Below are 18,506 nucleotides of genomic sequence, written 5' to 3' on the forward strand. Positions count from 1 at the left end.
GCCGAGTGAGGGGAGGGCTGGTTGGAGGGGTCCTGGCACGTCTCTTGGGCACTGGCATTGGTCAGAGCCCCAGCAGCAGGCCTTGCCTTGTTCTGCCCTCTTGGAGCAGCTGTGCCACTGCTCTGGGCCGCGATAGCAGTGAGCCACAGCTCTCTATCCCCTCCCTCTCACTGCTGGAGTACTCCGCCTGCAGCACGGCTACTCCCTCCCCAGTAGGCGGAAATACCTTCAGCTGGAATCAAAACAAAACTGCAGTCTCCTCTAGTGGAATACCCAGCCCTACATGATGGGAATGGGGCTTGGAGCATTGCTTGGTGCCACTCAGTGAAGGAATGTGTTGAAGGAAGCTAGTGGCTGCAGTATGGCCCAGTGAAGCACACTGCGAAGGGGGAGGGCAACGAGCAGGATCCCACTTCCTGTAGCGTGGTGAGCAACAAAATACTCCAGGAAGAGGGAAGAGTGAGAGCGTCACTGCCGGAGCCTGGCCAGGCAGTGCCCAGGCGGAGGGAGTAGCGGTGGAGGGATGGCCTGCAGGGTGGTGGTGATGGACGGGGTGAGGAGTGGGCTATTGAGCCATAATCCTCTTAAACCACTTCTGAAGAACAGGGAGACATCAATGGATTAGTGCAAACCACTTCTCTAAGCAGCTGTTGGTTTAAGTGGCTCTGTTGTATTAATTCCACTCTCCATTTCCCCTTCTCTTAGCAAATTACCAGCCCTGTTTGCAGTGTCCTTAGCCTGTACACGTGGGGTGCCTGACCACTGCGCTGTCGCCTCAGTCTGCCTCTGCAGCAGTGGGTACCCAGGGAATCCATTGCGGAAGGAGCTCCCACTGAGACAGAGATTACATTCGCTTAAGCTGCCATTACCCTGCAGTGTTTAATTATACAGTCACCCACAGCAGAACTGCTTTTTGGGACTCTCTTATTCCCAGTGACCCTACCATGGAACTCACCCCACTACAATCCTCTCTGTTACGGTTCTTATGCCTGGATGGCCACTGGCTCTCTTGGCATGTCTTCCCTTCCCGGGACTGTTGTGCTCTGTCTGTTGGTTTGGTCTTGTTTTGTTGTTTGTTTTAATAATTTTTGAATGAGAAGAAACCCAACAGTTCTGGAGCAGGGACCAAGAAGGAATCCAAAAGCTTGGTCTGTGTTACACCTCATCATAGAAACCTTGGCTAACGCTAGCACCTACAGATTTCTTCCTTCCTTTTCTTTTCTTTTCTTCTTTTCTTTAAAGAAGGTTAAATATAGTATAATCCTCGGAGGAGAGCAAATCCTGTTGTAAAACTTGGTGTCCAGCATAAAAATTACCCAGCACTTTTACTAAATCAAGACCATTCTGCAAGAAACAAATAATGAGGTATCAGCATCCTCTGTCTGGAGGGAGGGAAATAGCTGGGTTCTTACTAAAACAGCTTCCTACCTTTGGCTTGATACAGTAGAAAGAGAACATTTACGCAGACTCACCCTCGTAACACAGAACAAAAACAAGGGTTCATTGCGAGGGGAGTCACTGCATCACCAAATGCACAGAGGGAGAAAGGAAGCAAGTCTGTAAAAAAAAAAAAAAAAAGGAGAGTGTCCTGGCAAAGAGTGTCTGTCTGGTGAGTGTCTCGTGGCCCGTAGCCCTTGCTTTGATGGTGTCTTCGAGACGGTTGTGCAATGCGACTGCCAATGGCTCCTCACACAATGGAAATGACATTGACTTTGAGCTTTGTCAGGGTGAAACAAAGATTTCAGCTCCTTTGCCCACAAGTTTATCTGTGCAAATAGCAAAATCCCTTCCCCAGCCTATGTGGCTGGGTTGAGACCGGGGGAAAGAGTAGTCGAGTCCCTTGGGGGGAATCTTTCACTAGTAAACAGGGTCATTTTACAACTAAGTCAGAGCTTTTGACACAGGGTGCGCTGTGAGAGAAGGTGGGTCTGAGTCACCTTCCCCTGACTGTACTTGGTTTTCTGATGCTCAGCAGCCAGCCTTCCCTGTTCAGGCAAGAGGCTTTCAGTCCACATCCTGCGTGGTGGTTTTTTTTTTTTTTGGTTTTTTTTCCGTCTCATCCTGGTTTCCTACTTGGTTAATTCTGCAGGAATTCTCTCTCTCTCTCCCCCCCCCCTCCTCCGCGCCCCCTCCCTCCCCCGTTTGCTGTCATCGCCTCAGAGGCGGCATCAAGAATATCTTATTTAGAGTTAATCATCCCCTAAACAGAAGGGTCTGGGTAAGCATCGGCAGGGGCAATGGACTGCAGGGCCTAGGAGAGGCCCAAGGTGAAGCAAAGTCTTGAAGATCTCTCAATTTTAGAGCTGACAGAGAAAGGCAATTCCATTTCACAGAGGATTTTGAAATTTGGTTTAATTAGGAACAAAACCCCAAAATGTGTAGATTCTCCAGATGGGAATGGCGCCCCACCTCCGGGCTGTCCGGCTGGTGGGCTGTGAACCTGGGAACCAAGGGTCCCCAACAGCCCACCAGGCAGGCTGCAGAGGACCCAGGTGGGCAAGTTGGCTGAAAACCAGGCAGGCTTCCATCAGAGCCCTGCCTGAATTCCATCCAACCTTCAGCAAAATCAAACTGTCCAAGGGTTTGTCAGAAATGTTCTAACCAGCTCTACTCTGATTTGATTGTTGTGGCGTGTTTGATATCACTCAGATTCAGCACCTTTGGAGATGTATTTGCTCTCTAATTCAGTGAAAGAAATGTCTCCTGCTTCCTGTCAGCTCCCTGCCCAGGTCCCAGAGCCAGCTAGATTGGATTGCAGACCTAAAACAAAACCTCTTCATACAAGAGAGAAAGCAATAACTCCTGCACAAACTGTCAGGCAAGAAGATGCTGGCTCATTTGCATTGTAAGATTCCAGTAAACATCGCTTAGAAAGATCTGCACTCAACGTCTAAGGGGCCTTGTTTGCCAGCAGCAGCCTGCCCTTTGCTGCTGTTTGGAGAGCAGCACTCTGCTTTGAGCGCTTAGTCAGGTGTTCCCCTCTGCACACGCAGATGTGTTAGCACCTCCCATATGCTTGGCTAGTGTTAAAAAAAACATGCTCTGCATTTTTAACCAGTTTTTATGAGGCCTTGTGGGTTATTGTTATAAAGCACCAGGTGCATTTATAGAATGCAGATAATGAGAAGCTGAACACACTCTAGCTCCTATTTCGCTCCCACACATGCATATGTATTAGTTCTTGTGTGCCACTGCCTAATCACCTCTTTCCTCTTCCTGTAGTGGCTGAAGGATCCTGGCCCTCGCAATGAGAAGAGGACCCTCTTCTGCGACATGGTGTGTTTTCTGTTCATTACTCCCCTGGCGGCAATCTCAGGCTGGCTGTGTCTTCGTGGTGCCCAGGATCACTTGCAGTTCAACAGCCGGCTGGAAGCCATTGGACTGATAGCCCTTACTATTGCACTTTTTACTATCTACGTCCTTTGGACACTGGTGAGTGAACAGCAAAATGCCACCCAGTGCCTGAACCCAGGGCCCTGTTCCATTTAAAGGTGTTTCTCAGTTACAGGAATTCAAAGCAGAGTATCCCAGGAGGATAGTTTGTGTTCCCAGAGCTCAGTCATGGCTCTGTCTGCAGTTCCTCCATAGCTGCCCAGCCCTTAGTCCAAACCAAGAGGCACATCTTTGGCTGTTCCCATTAAATACAAATAAATAAAATTTTAAAATGTAACCTGCTGAGGTCAATGACACTTGAAAATGAGTTTCTGCCCATGCATGCTAACTCACTGCACATCATCAGGAACGTCTGCAGATGGACATGAGGGCAACATGCCCTTTTGGTGTAGTGTGTGCAGTGTGGGATGTAGAAGTGGACAGACCAAGCCTGACATTAGCCTGGGGACTGGTGTGGTTAGCAAGCATGGGGAGAGGAGTAAGAAGCCCAGCTGTTCTTTGTCTTCCTGTTTTCAAATAAAAATCCCTGAATCTTGGCACTATGGTAAAAACAATACTGTGGATAAAATACTTTCTGAGATACCATAAGAGCATAGGAATCTGCACTCCTATCAGGCTGGTCAAAGGCTTTATAAAATATAGCAGTGAGGTATAGTCAGGCTCTGTCTAAGAGCAGCACTGTTATGGCGAAGAGGGAAAAAGGAGCACTAGCCTATAGAATGGTTTGTGGGACTCCTCTTGGAGATCAGCTGGGGTCACTGAAATTCCAGTAGGAAGCTATCAAAAGGATTTCTTAAAAGCTCTGAGAAAATGGCCAGGGGCCACAAAGTGGTCTGTTTCAAAGTCTGACTCCAGCCAAGCTGGAGAAGACCTGTCCTCCTCTTCTCACTTGAGAAATTGTAACGGTAAATCTCTTGTTGCAGAGCAGTCCTTTCTTCGAGTGATTGCTCATGTCCATTACATTGTAGGTATGTGTGCTCACCGCATGCACCAGTGCTGGAAGTTTTTTCCTCATTGGTATCCGTAGGGGACCAGCTCTGGCACCCTCTAGAGTGGAGTGCGTATGCGTCAGTATAACGGGCACTGCCAGCCCCGTCCCTCCCTCAGTTCCTTCTTACCGCCAGTGTCGGTGGTGGAACACTCCCCTTGCTCTATGAAGTGGCTCTCTTTCAGTGGTTCTTTGAACTTTTATTGTGTAAATAGTTGTAGACAGTTATCAGTTTCCTTATAGTGTTAGTGTATTTAGTTATTCATAGTCCCTCGAGGGACTTAGCCCAGAGACAGGGCATGTCCCGCTCCCCAGGCTTCAAGCTGTGCAATCACTGTAAGAAACCTATGCCAATCAAAGAGCCACATCTTGGTTGTTTGAAGTGTTTGGATGAGTCCCACATTTGTGAAAAGTGCCGTATTTGCAAAGGATTCAGGCTTTGGACCAGAAAGGAGAGAGATGTCAGGCTGAAGTCTGCTCTTGCACCACCCTCGGAGCCTGCACATTTGGACTCGGTGCGAGTACTTCAGCATCGACAAGAAGTGTGCCCCCAGCACTGGCTGCCTCCCGACGCCCGTCCTTGTCACCGGTAGGAGACAAAAGGCACAAGAAGCACACCAGGAAGGGATGCTCCCTGGGGTCCCCTAAGGGTAAAGATAAGGGAAAAGAGGAGCCTGGAACAAGGTGGGCCATCTCACCATCACCGGAGCATAACCAGGTGGCAGCCTTGCCTATTGGCCAAGTCCACACTGCGACCTGTCTCCTAGCCCAGGGAGTGGTAGAGACATGTGATACCTCATGGTTCTGTCCACCTCAGACGGTTGACTTTCAAGTGGCAAAAGACATCTTCTCTCTCCTGGTGCCGCCTATTCCTCAGGAAGAAAAGCTTAAGGACCCCTCCTGCCCACCCATTTCTGAGGGAAAGCCCTCAATGGCACCCCTGCAGAAGCCACCCCCGGGCACCGTACCCGGGCCCACTCCCAAGGACCAGAGCTGCATCCCAAATCGCAGACCCACGGCTACTCAGCAGGTTTCTGGTGATTGCCAAGCTCCAGGCACTGATCTCCGGGATCCACACGTCGATCATAAGATCCACGGTACTGGGCCACAGAAATGTGCCACCGGTCCCCAGAACTCTGGCAGCGGTCACCCGAAAGGTGCCACTCCCTGGTTCACAGGCGCCGCTCACCAGAGCCTCAGCACTCCCCACCCGTAGTCTCAACACCACTCTTCGGAGAGACACCAGTTTCCGCACCCCCGGAGACAGTCACCAGAGTCCCATCGCTGGTCACCGGACCATTGCCAGTCGCCGGAATCCAGACGTCAGTCACCGGAGCATCGTAGACAATTTCCACACTCCTGATCATGGTCACCAAAGCCTGCGCACCATTTCCTGAAGCGAGTGGTGTCATTCTCCAGATTATTACTGGGCATATTAGCAGCACTGCTGATTGCCGGACATGCTACACGGCTCAGCGGGGACCCGATACCACTGCCTGATTGGCAGGCACAAGACCGCCAGACATAGCAGGGAAGCCTACCCTATGGTGGCGCCACTGTGGTCACCAGAGGAAGACTATTCCTCCTTGGGCTCTGAGAGTAAGGTGTTGATTGCCCCCAAGGAATCAACTGCCATCTGCACAGCAAGCAGGTTCTTCCCAGAGCCAACCTGCAGGCATGTGGCCACAGGGTCAGTGGCCTGGGCCCTGGCAAGTCTATAACCCATGGGCAATTCCCCAGGCTGGGGAACTTCAGGCCCAGTGCTCAGTCTCAGGGGCATTGGAAGAACCTTCAGCCTTAGTGTCTCGACCGCCCCTGGGCTTGGACGTCACATCAGTCCAAGGGGCCCAAGAGCTACTTTCTCCAGTGGACATGGTTTCCCAGGGAGGGGACATAGAACCCGCCCCTCTTTCCAGGCTGGCCGCTGCCTCCTCATTGCCTGATGAGGCAGTAGCTGGCCTGTTGCAGACTGTGCCTCAGGACAATGTCAAAGCCCAGCAGGAACTACTTAAATGGGTGGCAGCCAACCTGGGACTGCTGGCAGAGGAGATGTCCGAACCCACAGACTCCCTATTTGATGTCTTACAGCAGCCCCGGAAAAGGTGGCTCTAACCATGTACGACGTGGTAGTAAAAATCATAAAAGCCCTGTGGCAGAAACCATCATCTCTGCCACCCATTTCTAAGAGGGCGGAGTGCAAATACTACGTTTCTGCAAAGGAGTTTGAGTACCTATATGCACAGCCCTGTCCCGGGTCTCTGGTGTTTGCGGCTGCCAATGAGCGCAACAGGCAGGGGCAGCCCAGCTCGACCCAAAAAAATAAAGATGCCAAAGGACTTGATCTGTAGGGCAGGTAAATTTATTCTATAGCCAGTCTACAGCTTTACATCACAAACCACCAGGCTCTGCTCGGCAGGTATCACTTCAGCATATGGCAGTCCATGGCCAAGTTTGCTGATTCACTCCTGCAGGACACCATATGGAAGTTCGATGCCATACTAGAGGAGGGCAGGGCAATTGCAAGAGTCTCCCTCCAGGCCGCCTCAGACGTGGCAGACTCTGCGCCAGAGTGATGGCCTCCATGGTGGCCATGAGAAGGGCATCATGTCTTCAATCATCCAGTCTGTTGGTGGAAGTCCAACAGTCCATTCAGGACCTCCCGTTCGACGGCTCGTCCCTGTTTGCTGAACAAACGGACAGCAGATTACACGACCTAAAAGACTCAAGGGCCACTCTTTGATCGCTGGGCCTGTACACTCCAGCCCATGCTGGAAAGAGATGTAAACCTCAGCAAATGCAGAGATTCACGGGCCAGACCAGAGTGGAACCATACTGCAGAAAGAGATGGGGATATAGGCATCGCCAAGGCAAATCGCCTGCAGTGGGGCTACATTTGGGCTCGAGCCACACCCCTCACAAAAACAAGAAATCATTGTGAGGGGACGCTCGAGGGTGACCTCCCAGCCTGCAACCAGGATCTGTCTCACCCTTTATTTTCCCATCGTCTGTTACCTTTCCTCCTTGCTTGGACCTCCATAACTACAGACCGCTGGGCCCTCAATACAGTGTCAGCGGGGTATATCCTCTAATTTGTTCTATCCCCCCTTCCCACACCCTTCCCCGTACCACCTCAGGGACCCTTCTCACGAGCAATTGCTCACTCAGAAGGTGCAAGCCCTCCTGTAGCTAGGGGCCATGGCGGAAGTTCCAGCAGAACGAAGAGGGAAAGGTTTTTACTCCCGGTACTTTCTCATTGCGAAGGCCAAAGGAGGGATAGGGTCATCCTGGACCTGCGAGACCTCAACAAATACCTCAAGAAATTGACATTCCTCATGGTCTCCCTGGCCTCCATCATCCCCTCTCTGGATCCTGGAATGCCGCCCTCAACCTAAAAGGTGCTTACTTTCACATCTCAATATTTCCTGGACGCAAGAGATTTCTATGTTTTGTGGTTGGTCAGACACATTACCAGTTTGCAGTGCTCCCATTTGGCCTAGCAACAGCACCAAGAGTGTTTAGAAAGTGCATGGTAGTAGCTGCAGCTTACCTCAGACATCGAGGGGTCCAGATCTATCCCTGGCTGAATGACTGGCTCATCAAGGGTTGCTCCCAGAAGCAGGTGCAGTGCAGTATCGAGGTGTTGTCATGCCCTGGGCCTGTTAATAAACAAAAATCAACACTGGTCCCTGCTCAGAGGATAGTGTTCATCAGAGCAGTCCTCGACTCTACCCAAGCCAGAAGTTCTTACCACAAGCCAGGTTCAGAGCAATGTCAGATCTGATTGCCCAAGTCATCGCACATCCGGTCACCACAGCTCAGGTCTGTCTCAGACTCCTAGGGCACATGGCTGCGTGCACCTACGTAGTCCAGCATCAAAGACTGCAGCTGAGGTCCCTTCAAACGTGGTTGTCATTCCACAGCCAGACACCCCTTGGAGGGATTCCTCATGATTCTGGCCCAGTTACTCACCTCCCTCCAATGGTGGTGCAACCCAAATACAGTGATGGAAGGGGTTCCATTTGCAGTTCCATGGCCCACAGTGTCCCTGGTGTCGGATGCGTCCAGCCTCGGGTAGGGAGTACACCTTGGTGCCCTCAAAACTCAAGGACTACAGTCACGGTAGGAGCTGTCGCTTCACATAAAGGTCAGAAAGCTCAGGGCCGTTTGTGTGGTGTGTGAGGTGTTTCTTCCCCCATCTATCTGGTTGAGTGTAACAATGTAAATAGCGGTTTAAAAAAGTAAACGTTTAAACTTTTAAAATTATACTGGTTAAACGTTTAACCATTAGGATTCTGGCTGCGCTGCGTCCCCCAAGCAGAGCCCTGGGTGCAGGGCCGGCAGCCAGGACGCTGGGGCACAGGTTGGCAGCCAAGACCCCGGATGCAGGAGGCCAACAGCCAGGGTGCTGGGGGCTGGCAGCAGAGTCCCGCAGCAGTTTAAATGTTAACTGGAATACCTTACTGATAAGACTGATGCTTATCGGTTACCCGTTTAACATTTTACATCCCTAGTCCAGGGATGCAGGTACTGACAGACAACATGGCCTCCATGTTCTATGTCAACATACAAGGGGGAGCCCGGTGATCAGTCCTGTGTCAGGAAGCCCTTCACCTGTGGGACTTCTGCATCCAGCACACTATCCACCTAGAAGTCTCGAACCTCCCTGGTGTCTGGAACATGCTGGCGGATCACCTCAGCAGATCCTTCTTCTCTCACTACGAGTGGTCCCTCCACTCAGAGGTTGCCCAGATGCTCTTCCAGAGATGGGGAGCTCCCCAAGTGGACCTGTTTGCCAGAAGACAGTACAGGAAATGCCACCAATTCTGTTCACTACAAGGCCTCGACAGCAACTCACTGTTGGGTACCTTCTTTCTGTCGTGGTCAGAGGGTCTCATGTACGCCTTTCCACCAGTCCTGCTAATCAGCAGGGTCCTTTCCAAGATCAAGAGGGACCAGGCATAAGTCATTGTGATCGCCCTGACCTGGTCTTGCCAGCATTGGTTCAGCACTCTCATGGACTTGGTAGTGACAGCCACATGGACTCTTCCCAGCCGTCCGGACCTGCTCTCTCAGGATCACAGATGAACCTCACTTCTCTCCATCTCACAGCATGAATGCTGCGTGGCTGAGCCCCAAGGAGCAGGCCTGTTCTCATCAAGTTCTTCTGGAAAGCAGAAAGCCCTCCACTGGAGCCACCTACCACATGCATCTGATGAAGTGGGAAAGCTCATGCTCCAATATGTCTGTTAGCGTATAAGGTGCCACAGGACTCTTTGTCGCTTTTTACAGATTCAGACTAACACGGCTACCCCTCTGATACTTGACTGCCTTGCAAAGTGGAAACACTTCTCTTACTAGGCTTTGGAGTGGAATATTTCCTGTTAGTGTCTGTTTACAATCAATCCTGGATTACCTCCTGCATCTAAAGCGCCAGGGCCTTGCCTTTTCATCGATCGAGATGCACTTGGCAGCCATATCAGCCTTTCATCCGCATGTCCAGGGAAGATCAATATTCTCACATAAGATGATCATGTTCCTCAAGGCCCTCAAGAGGCTGTTTTCTCCGGTCCGCAGGACCGCCCAGAGGATTCAGGGGGCCTGGGGCAAAGCAGGGGAGCTGTGGCATTTGTACTCACCTGGTGGCAGTCTGGGTCTTCAGTGGCATTTCGGCGGTGGGGGGCCCTTCAGTCACTCTGTATCTTCAGCAGCACTGAAGGTTACCCCGCCGCCGAAATGCTGCCGAAGACCTGGACCACTGCCAGGCCAGGGCTCGTGGGGCCCCTGCGGGGCCTGGGGCAAATTGCCCCATTTACCCCCCCTCTGGACGGCCCTGCCAGTTCGGGATCCGATTCCCCAATGGGACCTCAATCTAGTCCTTTCCAGGCTTACCGGTCCTTTGTTCGAGCCTCTTGCTCTCTCTCTCTCGCACCTGTCATGGAAGGTCACATTCCTTGAACCCATTACTTCAGTGAGGTGAGTCTCCGAGATTAAAGCCCACACTTCGGAGCTGCCATATACGGTGTTCTACAAGGACAAGATGCAGCTGCAGCCCTATCCTGCTGAAGGTGGCGTTGCGCTTCCATGTCAATCAGGATATCTTCCTCTCAGTGTCCTGTCCCAAGCCTCACAAGACCAACGAGGACAGACACCTGCACACTCTAGATGTCAGGCATGCCCTGGCTTTCTGCTTGGAGTGCATCCAGCCCTTCCACAGATCAACTCAGCCCTTTATTGCGATAGCTGACAGGATGAAGGGTCTTCTGATGTCCTTTCAGAGGATTTCAAACTGGATCACCACCTGCATCTGCAGTAGTTGCGGGCTGGCACAGGCTGTACCTCCACGAACGGTGAAGGCTGACTCGCCTAGGGCTCAGACGTCTTCGGCTGCCTTCCTGGTGCATGTTCCTATCCAGGACATCTGCAGGGCTGCCACATGATCTTCGGTACATACATTCACCACGCACTACACCATTACCCAGCAGGCCAGAGATAATGCTGGATTTGGCAAAGCTATTTTGTAGTCGACACGGCCATGAACTCGTGCCCGCCTCCAGAGGTACTGCTTGGGAGTCACCTACAATGGAGTGGACATGAACAATCATTGAAGAAGAAAAAACGGTTACTAATCTTTCATAACTGTTCTTCGAGATGTATTGCTCATGTCCATTCCATGACCCACCGTCCTTCCCCGCTGTCGGAGTTCTGACTAGAAGGAACTGAGGGTGGGAGGGGGCCAGCAGTTCCCCTTATACCAGTGCATGCACACGCCACTCCGGAGGGCGCCAGAGCCGGTCCCCTACTGAGGAAAAAACTTCCAGCACCAGTGCATGTGGCGAGCACACACACCTACAATGGAATGGACACGAGCAACACATCTCGAAGAACAACAGTTACAAAAGATTAGTAACCATTTTTTCTTACAGTATGCAGAGTTCTCTATTGTAGCAGAGCAGCCCAGCAATACTGCCTTAAAATTATCTGTCACTGCCTTGGAGTTAACAAGGCCCCATAGACTACTGGGAATCTATAACTGGCACTGTTTCTGGGCTCTCTGCCTCAGCTGTGCATGGGATGCTCAGGGCATTGTTACTGGGAACGAATCCTGTGGCACCTTATAGACTAACAGACGTTTTGGAGCATGAGCTTTCGTGGGTGAATACCCACTTCCTCAGATGCATGTGTCTGAGGAAGTGGGTATTCACCCACGAAAGCTCATGCTCCAAAACGTCTGTTAGTCTATAAGGTGCCACAGGATTCTTTGCTGCTTTTACAGATCCAGACTAACACGGCTACCCTCTGTACTTTACTGGGAACAAGATCTTCCTGCATGCTCCCCACTTGCCCACCTCCAGGGCATGTTGGAGAAGTCAGTCAGGAGCACATGGCCTGAAAGAGGGGGAAAATCAGTCTGAATTTGACATCTAAAGGCAGTGTCATGTCGTGTTGTATCTGTGTGCCCAGCTCCACCCACTCTTTCTGAAACACAAAGAACTGACCAAAGTCTGGGGCATAGTTCCCAGCCTTCTTTGGTTGGAGCCTTCCCCTCCTCACATAGATTGTTGCCCCCTTTCTTCAGAGTTATGCCCCTCACTGTGCTGTGGTGCCTCTGTTTTCTGTCCAGTTTCTCTGTGAGTTTGTGGATGTGGCTCTTTATTTTGTTTTCGTTCTCTCTCTCCATCCCTTTTCTGCTCCCAAAACACACACATGCTGTCTCTGCTGCCATATGGCCAGAAAGGGAGAACATTGGAGGTGGGGAGCAAATAGGCAGGTGATGGTTCACAACTCTGTGGGTAGGCCATGACAAGTGTGTTCCCCTCCCCTTCAGCTTTGAGAACCCTAGGTCCGGTGTGAAAACTTAGCCCAAATCGCGCTGCGGTGTCCTGATTTGAAACAGTTTGTGGAGTCCCGTGTCCATCATCCCAGTCTGCTTCTGGGGTTCCTGTTCCATCCAGCCTGGCAAACTTCAGATGCATCATTTCTGGGTTCAGGCTGAGTCATGCAGGAATGTTTTCAGAGGGAAATGAGGAAAGGCTGAAAGCGCAACTGAAGTGTAGTAACTGCAGACAGGAAAACAAGTTACTGCAACTTAAAAAAACAGAGCTTGGGGCCAAGCTCCACCATCGCCTGCTAATTGTAGGGATTTGACCATATGAGATTCACTCACCCTCCGGACCTGAGCCTTGCTGAATGTTCCCTCCCAGAATGCCTAGTGGGACGTTCATTCTAACCCCAGATCTGGTGCTCTGGTTAACTCATGCACAGGACTAAGATTTCTGTTGCAGTCCCTTACAGAGACACCCTGTACTTCCATGGCATCTCCATAGATCGTCTCCAGAGGGCACTGGGACTGGTGTAAACCAAATCAAGCAAACTCTGGCCCAGGAATGTGTATTCTCAGCAAATCCAGCTGGTCTGTATTCAGAGGTGAAAGTAAACTGGTACGGGCCGGTATGGAGGACCGGTAAGAAAAGGAGACTGACTGAGGGAGGGAGAGAGAAGCCTCCTCCCTGCATAAGAATAGTTTAAACTCAGCCGTTCCCTGATGGTTCAGCCCCCAGGGCTAGATTTCTGGCATCCTTGTTAATTTCACTCACAGTAGCTGGGGGGAGGGGGTGGGAGGGGGTCGAGGGGACGGTGTGTTTGACCATGGCTGGAGCAGTCCTTTTCTGCCCCCGGGATGAGGGGATCTCTCCAATACTAATATACACAACAAATACAAGCATTTGGCTGCACAGCTTAAATCCAGAGCTGATAAAAGCAGGTGGAAGGGGAAAACTCACTGTCACATTGGTTACTCGGCTCCTCCCTCCTCCTCCAGCCAGGCTGCAGACAAGGCTCTGCATTCCTCCCCATTTCCCGCCCCCCCCCCCCCAGCAGAGGTTCTCCTCTAGGCTCTAGCTTGCAGTAGGGACAGCGGCTGAGATGCCTGCTGCTGCTGCCTGCAAAAGAACAGTTTAAACTCAGCTGTTCCCTGTGCAGTTCAGTGCCCAAAGTTAGGAGCCGTTTCTGGCATCCTTGTTAATTTCACTCCCAGTTGTTGCTGGGTGTGTGTGACCATGGCAGGGGCAGTTCTTTTCCTTCCCCGGGATGAAGGGATCTCCTAAACACAGTCAAAATCAGGAACCATTTCCAAGTTCAAATCTATCCCATTCCCTCCCCAGCAGAGGATCATGGTTGTGATGTCCAAACTGCTTGCAGATCCTCTTTGAAATGTTACTGTTTAAAAAAAAAACACAAAAAACATGGAGAACATGGTGGAAAGATGTGTCATGATGATTAGGGTTTATTTTGGGCAAAGTAATTTTGCTAAAGCAACTAAAGATTCACAGGGAAAGCAAATAGCCCCCATAGACAAAACCACAAAAGGATTGGAGGGGAAAACTGAATATTCAGGGAAATTATTGTGCCTCATTTGAAATAAATAGTAGTTTTCATTCCAATCCACTCTCTTTATATATTGATTTAAACACCTGAAATGTCCTTAGAACATCGGGTGCAATCTCAGATCTCCTTTTGTTTTGTCCTGCCTGCAGAGTGCAGAGGCTGAAATTGACAAAACTTTCTCTAAATATCTTGTATATTTCATGAAGGCTATTCCAGCCGTGCTGGACTACATCGACTTCCACGGCAGGGATTGAAAGGGCTCTGGGCTGCCCGCGACTGTGGGCAGCCCTGAGCCCTTTAAATCCCAGCCACAGCTGAGATTTAAAGGACTCAGAACTTTCTGCCGCTGCGGGCAGCCCAGAGCCCTTTGAATCCCGGCCATGGCTCTAGCGGCCAGGCTGGGGCCAGGATTTAAAGGGCTCCAGGCTTCCCTCAGCGGCAGGAGCTCTGGGCCCTTTAAATCCCTGCCCCAGCCCCACAAAGCTTGGGGTTCCCCCTGGCAGCCAGAGCCCCGGGCCCTTTAGTTTGCCCCTGAGCCTCGGGGGGCTCCCAGCCACCTCTGCAGCTGGGAGCCCCTGGTTGATTTAAAGGCTCTAGGTCTCCCAGCCACAGCTGGTTCCCCAGGGCCTTTAAATCTTGAGAGGCCACACCTCTTCTGGATGAGGCCACACCCCCCTCAGGACTCCGGCAGTACCGGTAAGTCCTGTAAGTTACTTTCAGCCCTGTCTATATTACTAGTTAGGGACAATTTCTTAAAATAAGAAAACAACAGAAATCACGGTCTTGAGTTTGCAAACAATCAGTAAAATTCCTCAGCAAAGGCCTGAAGGCCTGATGAGATGTGTCCTAGCCACTTCCGGCACAGCTTTGCCTCCCTTAGCGTCAGTGGGCTGTGGAAAGAGTGCAGGAATCCATTTTGCAGGGCTCAGGAAAGCAGCTAGAGCTGCCATTTTATCTCACTAGCATTGTCCTCTACTGGGCACAGGCATTTACCTCCCATCCATTCTGTGGCAGGCCCCGGCAGCTCAGTAATCAGACTGATACTTTGTTGTCCATCAGGTTTCATTCCGTTATCATTGCCAGCTGTATTCGGAGTGGAGAAGGACCAATCAGAAAGTCCGCTTAATGATTCCGGACTCCAAGAGCCCTCATCCTGTCCAGCATTCCCTGCTCTCCACCAAGCTCATGAAGAAGAATGCAGATGAAACAACTGTGTGAGTTACCCCATGCTAGGTATCCTCCGAATGGGGCAGCTGTGAGCAAGGAGAGGACGAGAGTGGCTTTGCAGGAATGTCGCCAGAGAAGCGGATTGAATCTTTTTCTGTGGACAAGGTGTGTGGAAGCTGCAGCCACCTGGCAAAACAATCACCCCAACCAAAGGAACTTTGCACTCAGCGAGTACAGTACCTTAGTTTGAGGCAAACAAACAGATGATAAACATTTGGCTGTGTGAAATGGCCCCAAAGGGCTCTGAGTCCCCAGAGACAGAAAGCCATATCTGTTTATCTGCCAGAATTCTTTCTTAAAACTAAATACATGATGTGGAAAAAATCCCTCTATATAGCTATATATAAATACTATTTTTAATGGCCATGCATATTGTGTTTTCAGTCCTTTTGTGTTGATATAGACATTGTTCTAAGCTTCAGTATAGAAGCTGGCAGCCTGATCTCACTCAGAGGTTGAATCTGGGCCGTTTCTCAATATGAGCATATAAAGAACACTTCTTATTGGACATTGCTAAAAGTTCCCGTGTCCTTTGCACTAAATGGATTTTGAGATCATTGCAGCAGGTTTTCTCCTTTGTTTTCTGTAGTGGTGGTATTGTCCTTTTGACAAAGTTGTGTGTGCTTTTAATAATTATTATAATCCCAGAAGGAGTAAAATGACATAATACTGAATGGAGACATTTTGTATTGTAAAATACTGTAATCTTGAAAATTTCACAATGTTTCAGAATATGAAAACTCTCACTTGAAGCTGTGAGCTCATAAAATATGAAATTATCACTTTATCCCTAGGACTCTGCTGTGTTCAGCTGTTGGTATAATATTATTTCCGCTAAACATAACACAGTGAGTGACTCCAGGTGCTAAGAGGATATGATCCTAAAAATCACTGCATGAGCCAGAGACAGCCCATTCAGGAGACCCTTATTTGCTTAAAACTATCTGAAGGCTAAGAGAGGAGCTGTCGCCACCCCCAAAAGAGCAGAGTTGGGTTCTCATTGGCTAATGTATCCTGTTCATGTTCCCTAAGATCAACATATACGCTGCTAGAAGTAGGAGATACGCTACCATTAGCTCCTGCATGTACCTTCCTGGACGTATTCATGTTCTGCATCCCGAGCAGCAGGGAGGGGAAGCCTTAGGACTCCCTGCAGAGGGACTTGTGCACACAGCCCCTGGTGCTGCTATTTGGAGAGTCACTGAAATCACTGCCTGGACCATCGGTGGCCCTAACACAGGAATTTTCATGGGTTTTCAGGGCTGAATGGGCTCCTTAGTCACTCTCTAGTCCAGGGCATGGGTTCCTCTTCTTACCACCTGGTGCATCCAGTTGCCTCTGCAGTAAGCTTAGCAAATGGCCCTTGACACCTTGCAGTGGAAGATCTGCCAAGGGATTTCCAGCAACTCTTCCTTAATAGCTAGTGTAAATGTGCCTCTTTGGCCTTCAGTCTTTGCCTCATCCTCTTCCATCCCCCACTTCTGTGACCCTCAAATAATCCCTCCTCTGTTTAATATTCTACTGTGCACAGTGCTTTGCTTCCACATCTCAGACAGATCTAGTCTGCAGATGTTCTGTCACCATGGTCTAGGCGAATGCAGCCTTGGCAAGTGCTCTAATTATAGAGAGCTATTCTGGAGAGCAATATTCTGAGATCCAAATACTGCAACTGTTAAGGGAAATAGCAAAGAGTAGGCAGGCTTGAATTGTAGCCCTATACTTGCATCCATGCGCCATGATTCTGAGACTCGAGTCGCTGAATCTGGAGATGGAATTTAGCTTGGATAGCACAGTTCTGGGCCTTAGCCCCATAGTTCCCAAATTGCTGGATTCTAAATCCAATCTCCCCTTTTCCGTGTTCTCTCCTGCCTGGCTGAGCTGGATCCTTTCGCCAGAGCAGCCCCCTCCCCTCCCTTTCGGTTTGGATCGAATTAAAAAAATCCTTGATGGGCAATGGTTGCCTAACTGACCATGCAAAATGCTCGGCTCTCTCTACTGGGGTCGATGGTTCCATGTGGCCAGGGCTTTGCTGGGTGGCTGGCTTCCCTCCTGTGTCTGCCTTGTGCTATTCATTTGTGATTGGGCAGTAGGTTGCTGTGGAACATCTTTGACTCTTTTCTCTGCGGGTTTGTGCATGTTCCCACCACTGATTGAGGGAAAGTCTCTTCTCTCGTCTGATAGCTGAGCAAGTGTGCCTTGTTCCTTGGTACCTTGGACAATAGTTCTCTCCTTTGTCACATCCATACAGTCCAGAGGCTTTGCTCCCCTCTTCCCACTGCTGCCTTTCTCCCTAACTTCCTGGGAAGGCCCTTGTCTCTTCCCTTCTGCTGGTAATCCTTCATTCTAGGAACAGCCTTCCCTTACCCCTTCGGTTCAATCTAGACTCTCCAAGGGGGCTGGCATACCCTACTGAATTCCTTCCAGCCCTGGTGAGACATGAAAGGTGCAGTCTGAGGGACTAGTGGGTGGCTGCACAACGGTCATCAAAATCCTCTTAGTGTGTGCGTGAAATCATGAGGAGCCCATTCAGACTCCTGGCAGCCCCTGAATGCAGCTGCAGGCTGCTCCACAGGTTTGGCCAGGTCTCTCTAGTGCTTTCCAAGAGCTACCAGAACTCACTGACACTGGCTGCTGGGTTATTGGAAAAGCACAGCCACACTTCCAGGCTTAACTGCTCTTAAGTAGAAGCTGCCGCCCACTCCTTGCTGTTTTCTGCATTCGTGTGTTGCACATGCTGCTTCATTCCTCCCCTGGGGTGTGAGATGTGGTTCCAGCCATTCACTGTGCAGACACCTGTGTCTTGGGTGCATTTTTCTCCAAATGTGTTCCCTTTTATTTGACCTCCCCACTAGATCCAACCAGCCCCTGGGAGGTGGTTCCTATGACACATCTAGCACAGACCTGTCTCAAAATTCAGCCCATAGTCATGTGCATTCATGATAATAGTAATGACTCTAATGTAACCAGTCTTTCAAATAGAAACCCAGCGTTGATACCAGTCTGCAGCTGTGAAACCTGGGAGTCCCTCTCAGGTGGTAGGGGTGGCTGATCCCCTCCCATGGCAGCGTAGCTTTATTTTCTCTCTGCATCCTTGTATTTATAGTATTTTCCAAGTAATCTGAGTTGTTGCATGTGCCCCTGTAAAATGGTGATACCCACTTTTGAATCCTCTAGGGCCTCCTTCCCAGCGGAGACATTTAGCTCTTGTGGCGTCTGGAAAATCAGCGTCTCTGTTCTCGCACATTCTAGTGTCCCGGAGGAAATACACCATGTGATTATGTAAATAAAAGTGAAACAACTTTTGTAGTTGTGTTGTTATTGGAGGAGGCAGGATGTGCTCAGGGGCAAATGCTTGCTGGAAAGAAACAGCCTTCCAGTCTCACTTAGCCAGGCCATGATTATAGAGCACTGTGAAGATTATCGCAGCCCTGCTTCTGTAAAGCCCCTGCACTGGTAGGCTACAGCTGAAAGCTGCCTTCCTCTCTTCAGAGTCCAAAAACCACAGTTGAGGAAG

The 18,506-nt window shown here is 50.2% G+C and overlaps 1 protein-coding gene across 5 annotated transcripts in view; it reads left to right on the forward strand.

Moving 5' to 3' along the window:
* The window catches only part of MARCHF2 (membrane associated ring-CH-type finger 2), an 82,546-nt gene extending 64,251 nt beyond the window's left edge, over window positions 1–18,295 (forward strand). For all 5 annotated transcript variants that reach the window (XM_030540401.1, XM_030540399.1, XM_030540397.1 and 2 more), the window contains 2 exons: window positions 3,223–3,432; window positions 14,825–18,295. In XM_030540401.1, the coding sequence (XP_030396261.1) occupies window positions 3,223–3,432; window positions 14,825–14,983 (369 nt within the window). In that variant the 3' untranslated portion in view covers window positions 14,984–18,295. The remainder of the gene's footprint in view (window positions 1–3,222; window positions 3,433–14,824) is intronic.
* Window positions 18,296–18,506: the final 211 nt, after the last annotated feature.

The sequence above is a fragment of the Gopherus evgoodei genome, chromosome 22 (assembly GCF_007399415.2).
Source record: "Gopherus evgoodei ecotype Sinaloan lineage chromosome 22, rGopEvg1_v1.p, whole genome shotgun sequence".
NCBI lineage: Eukaryota > Metazoa > Chordata > Testudines > Testudinidae > Gopherus > Gopherus evgoodei.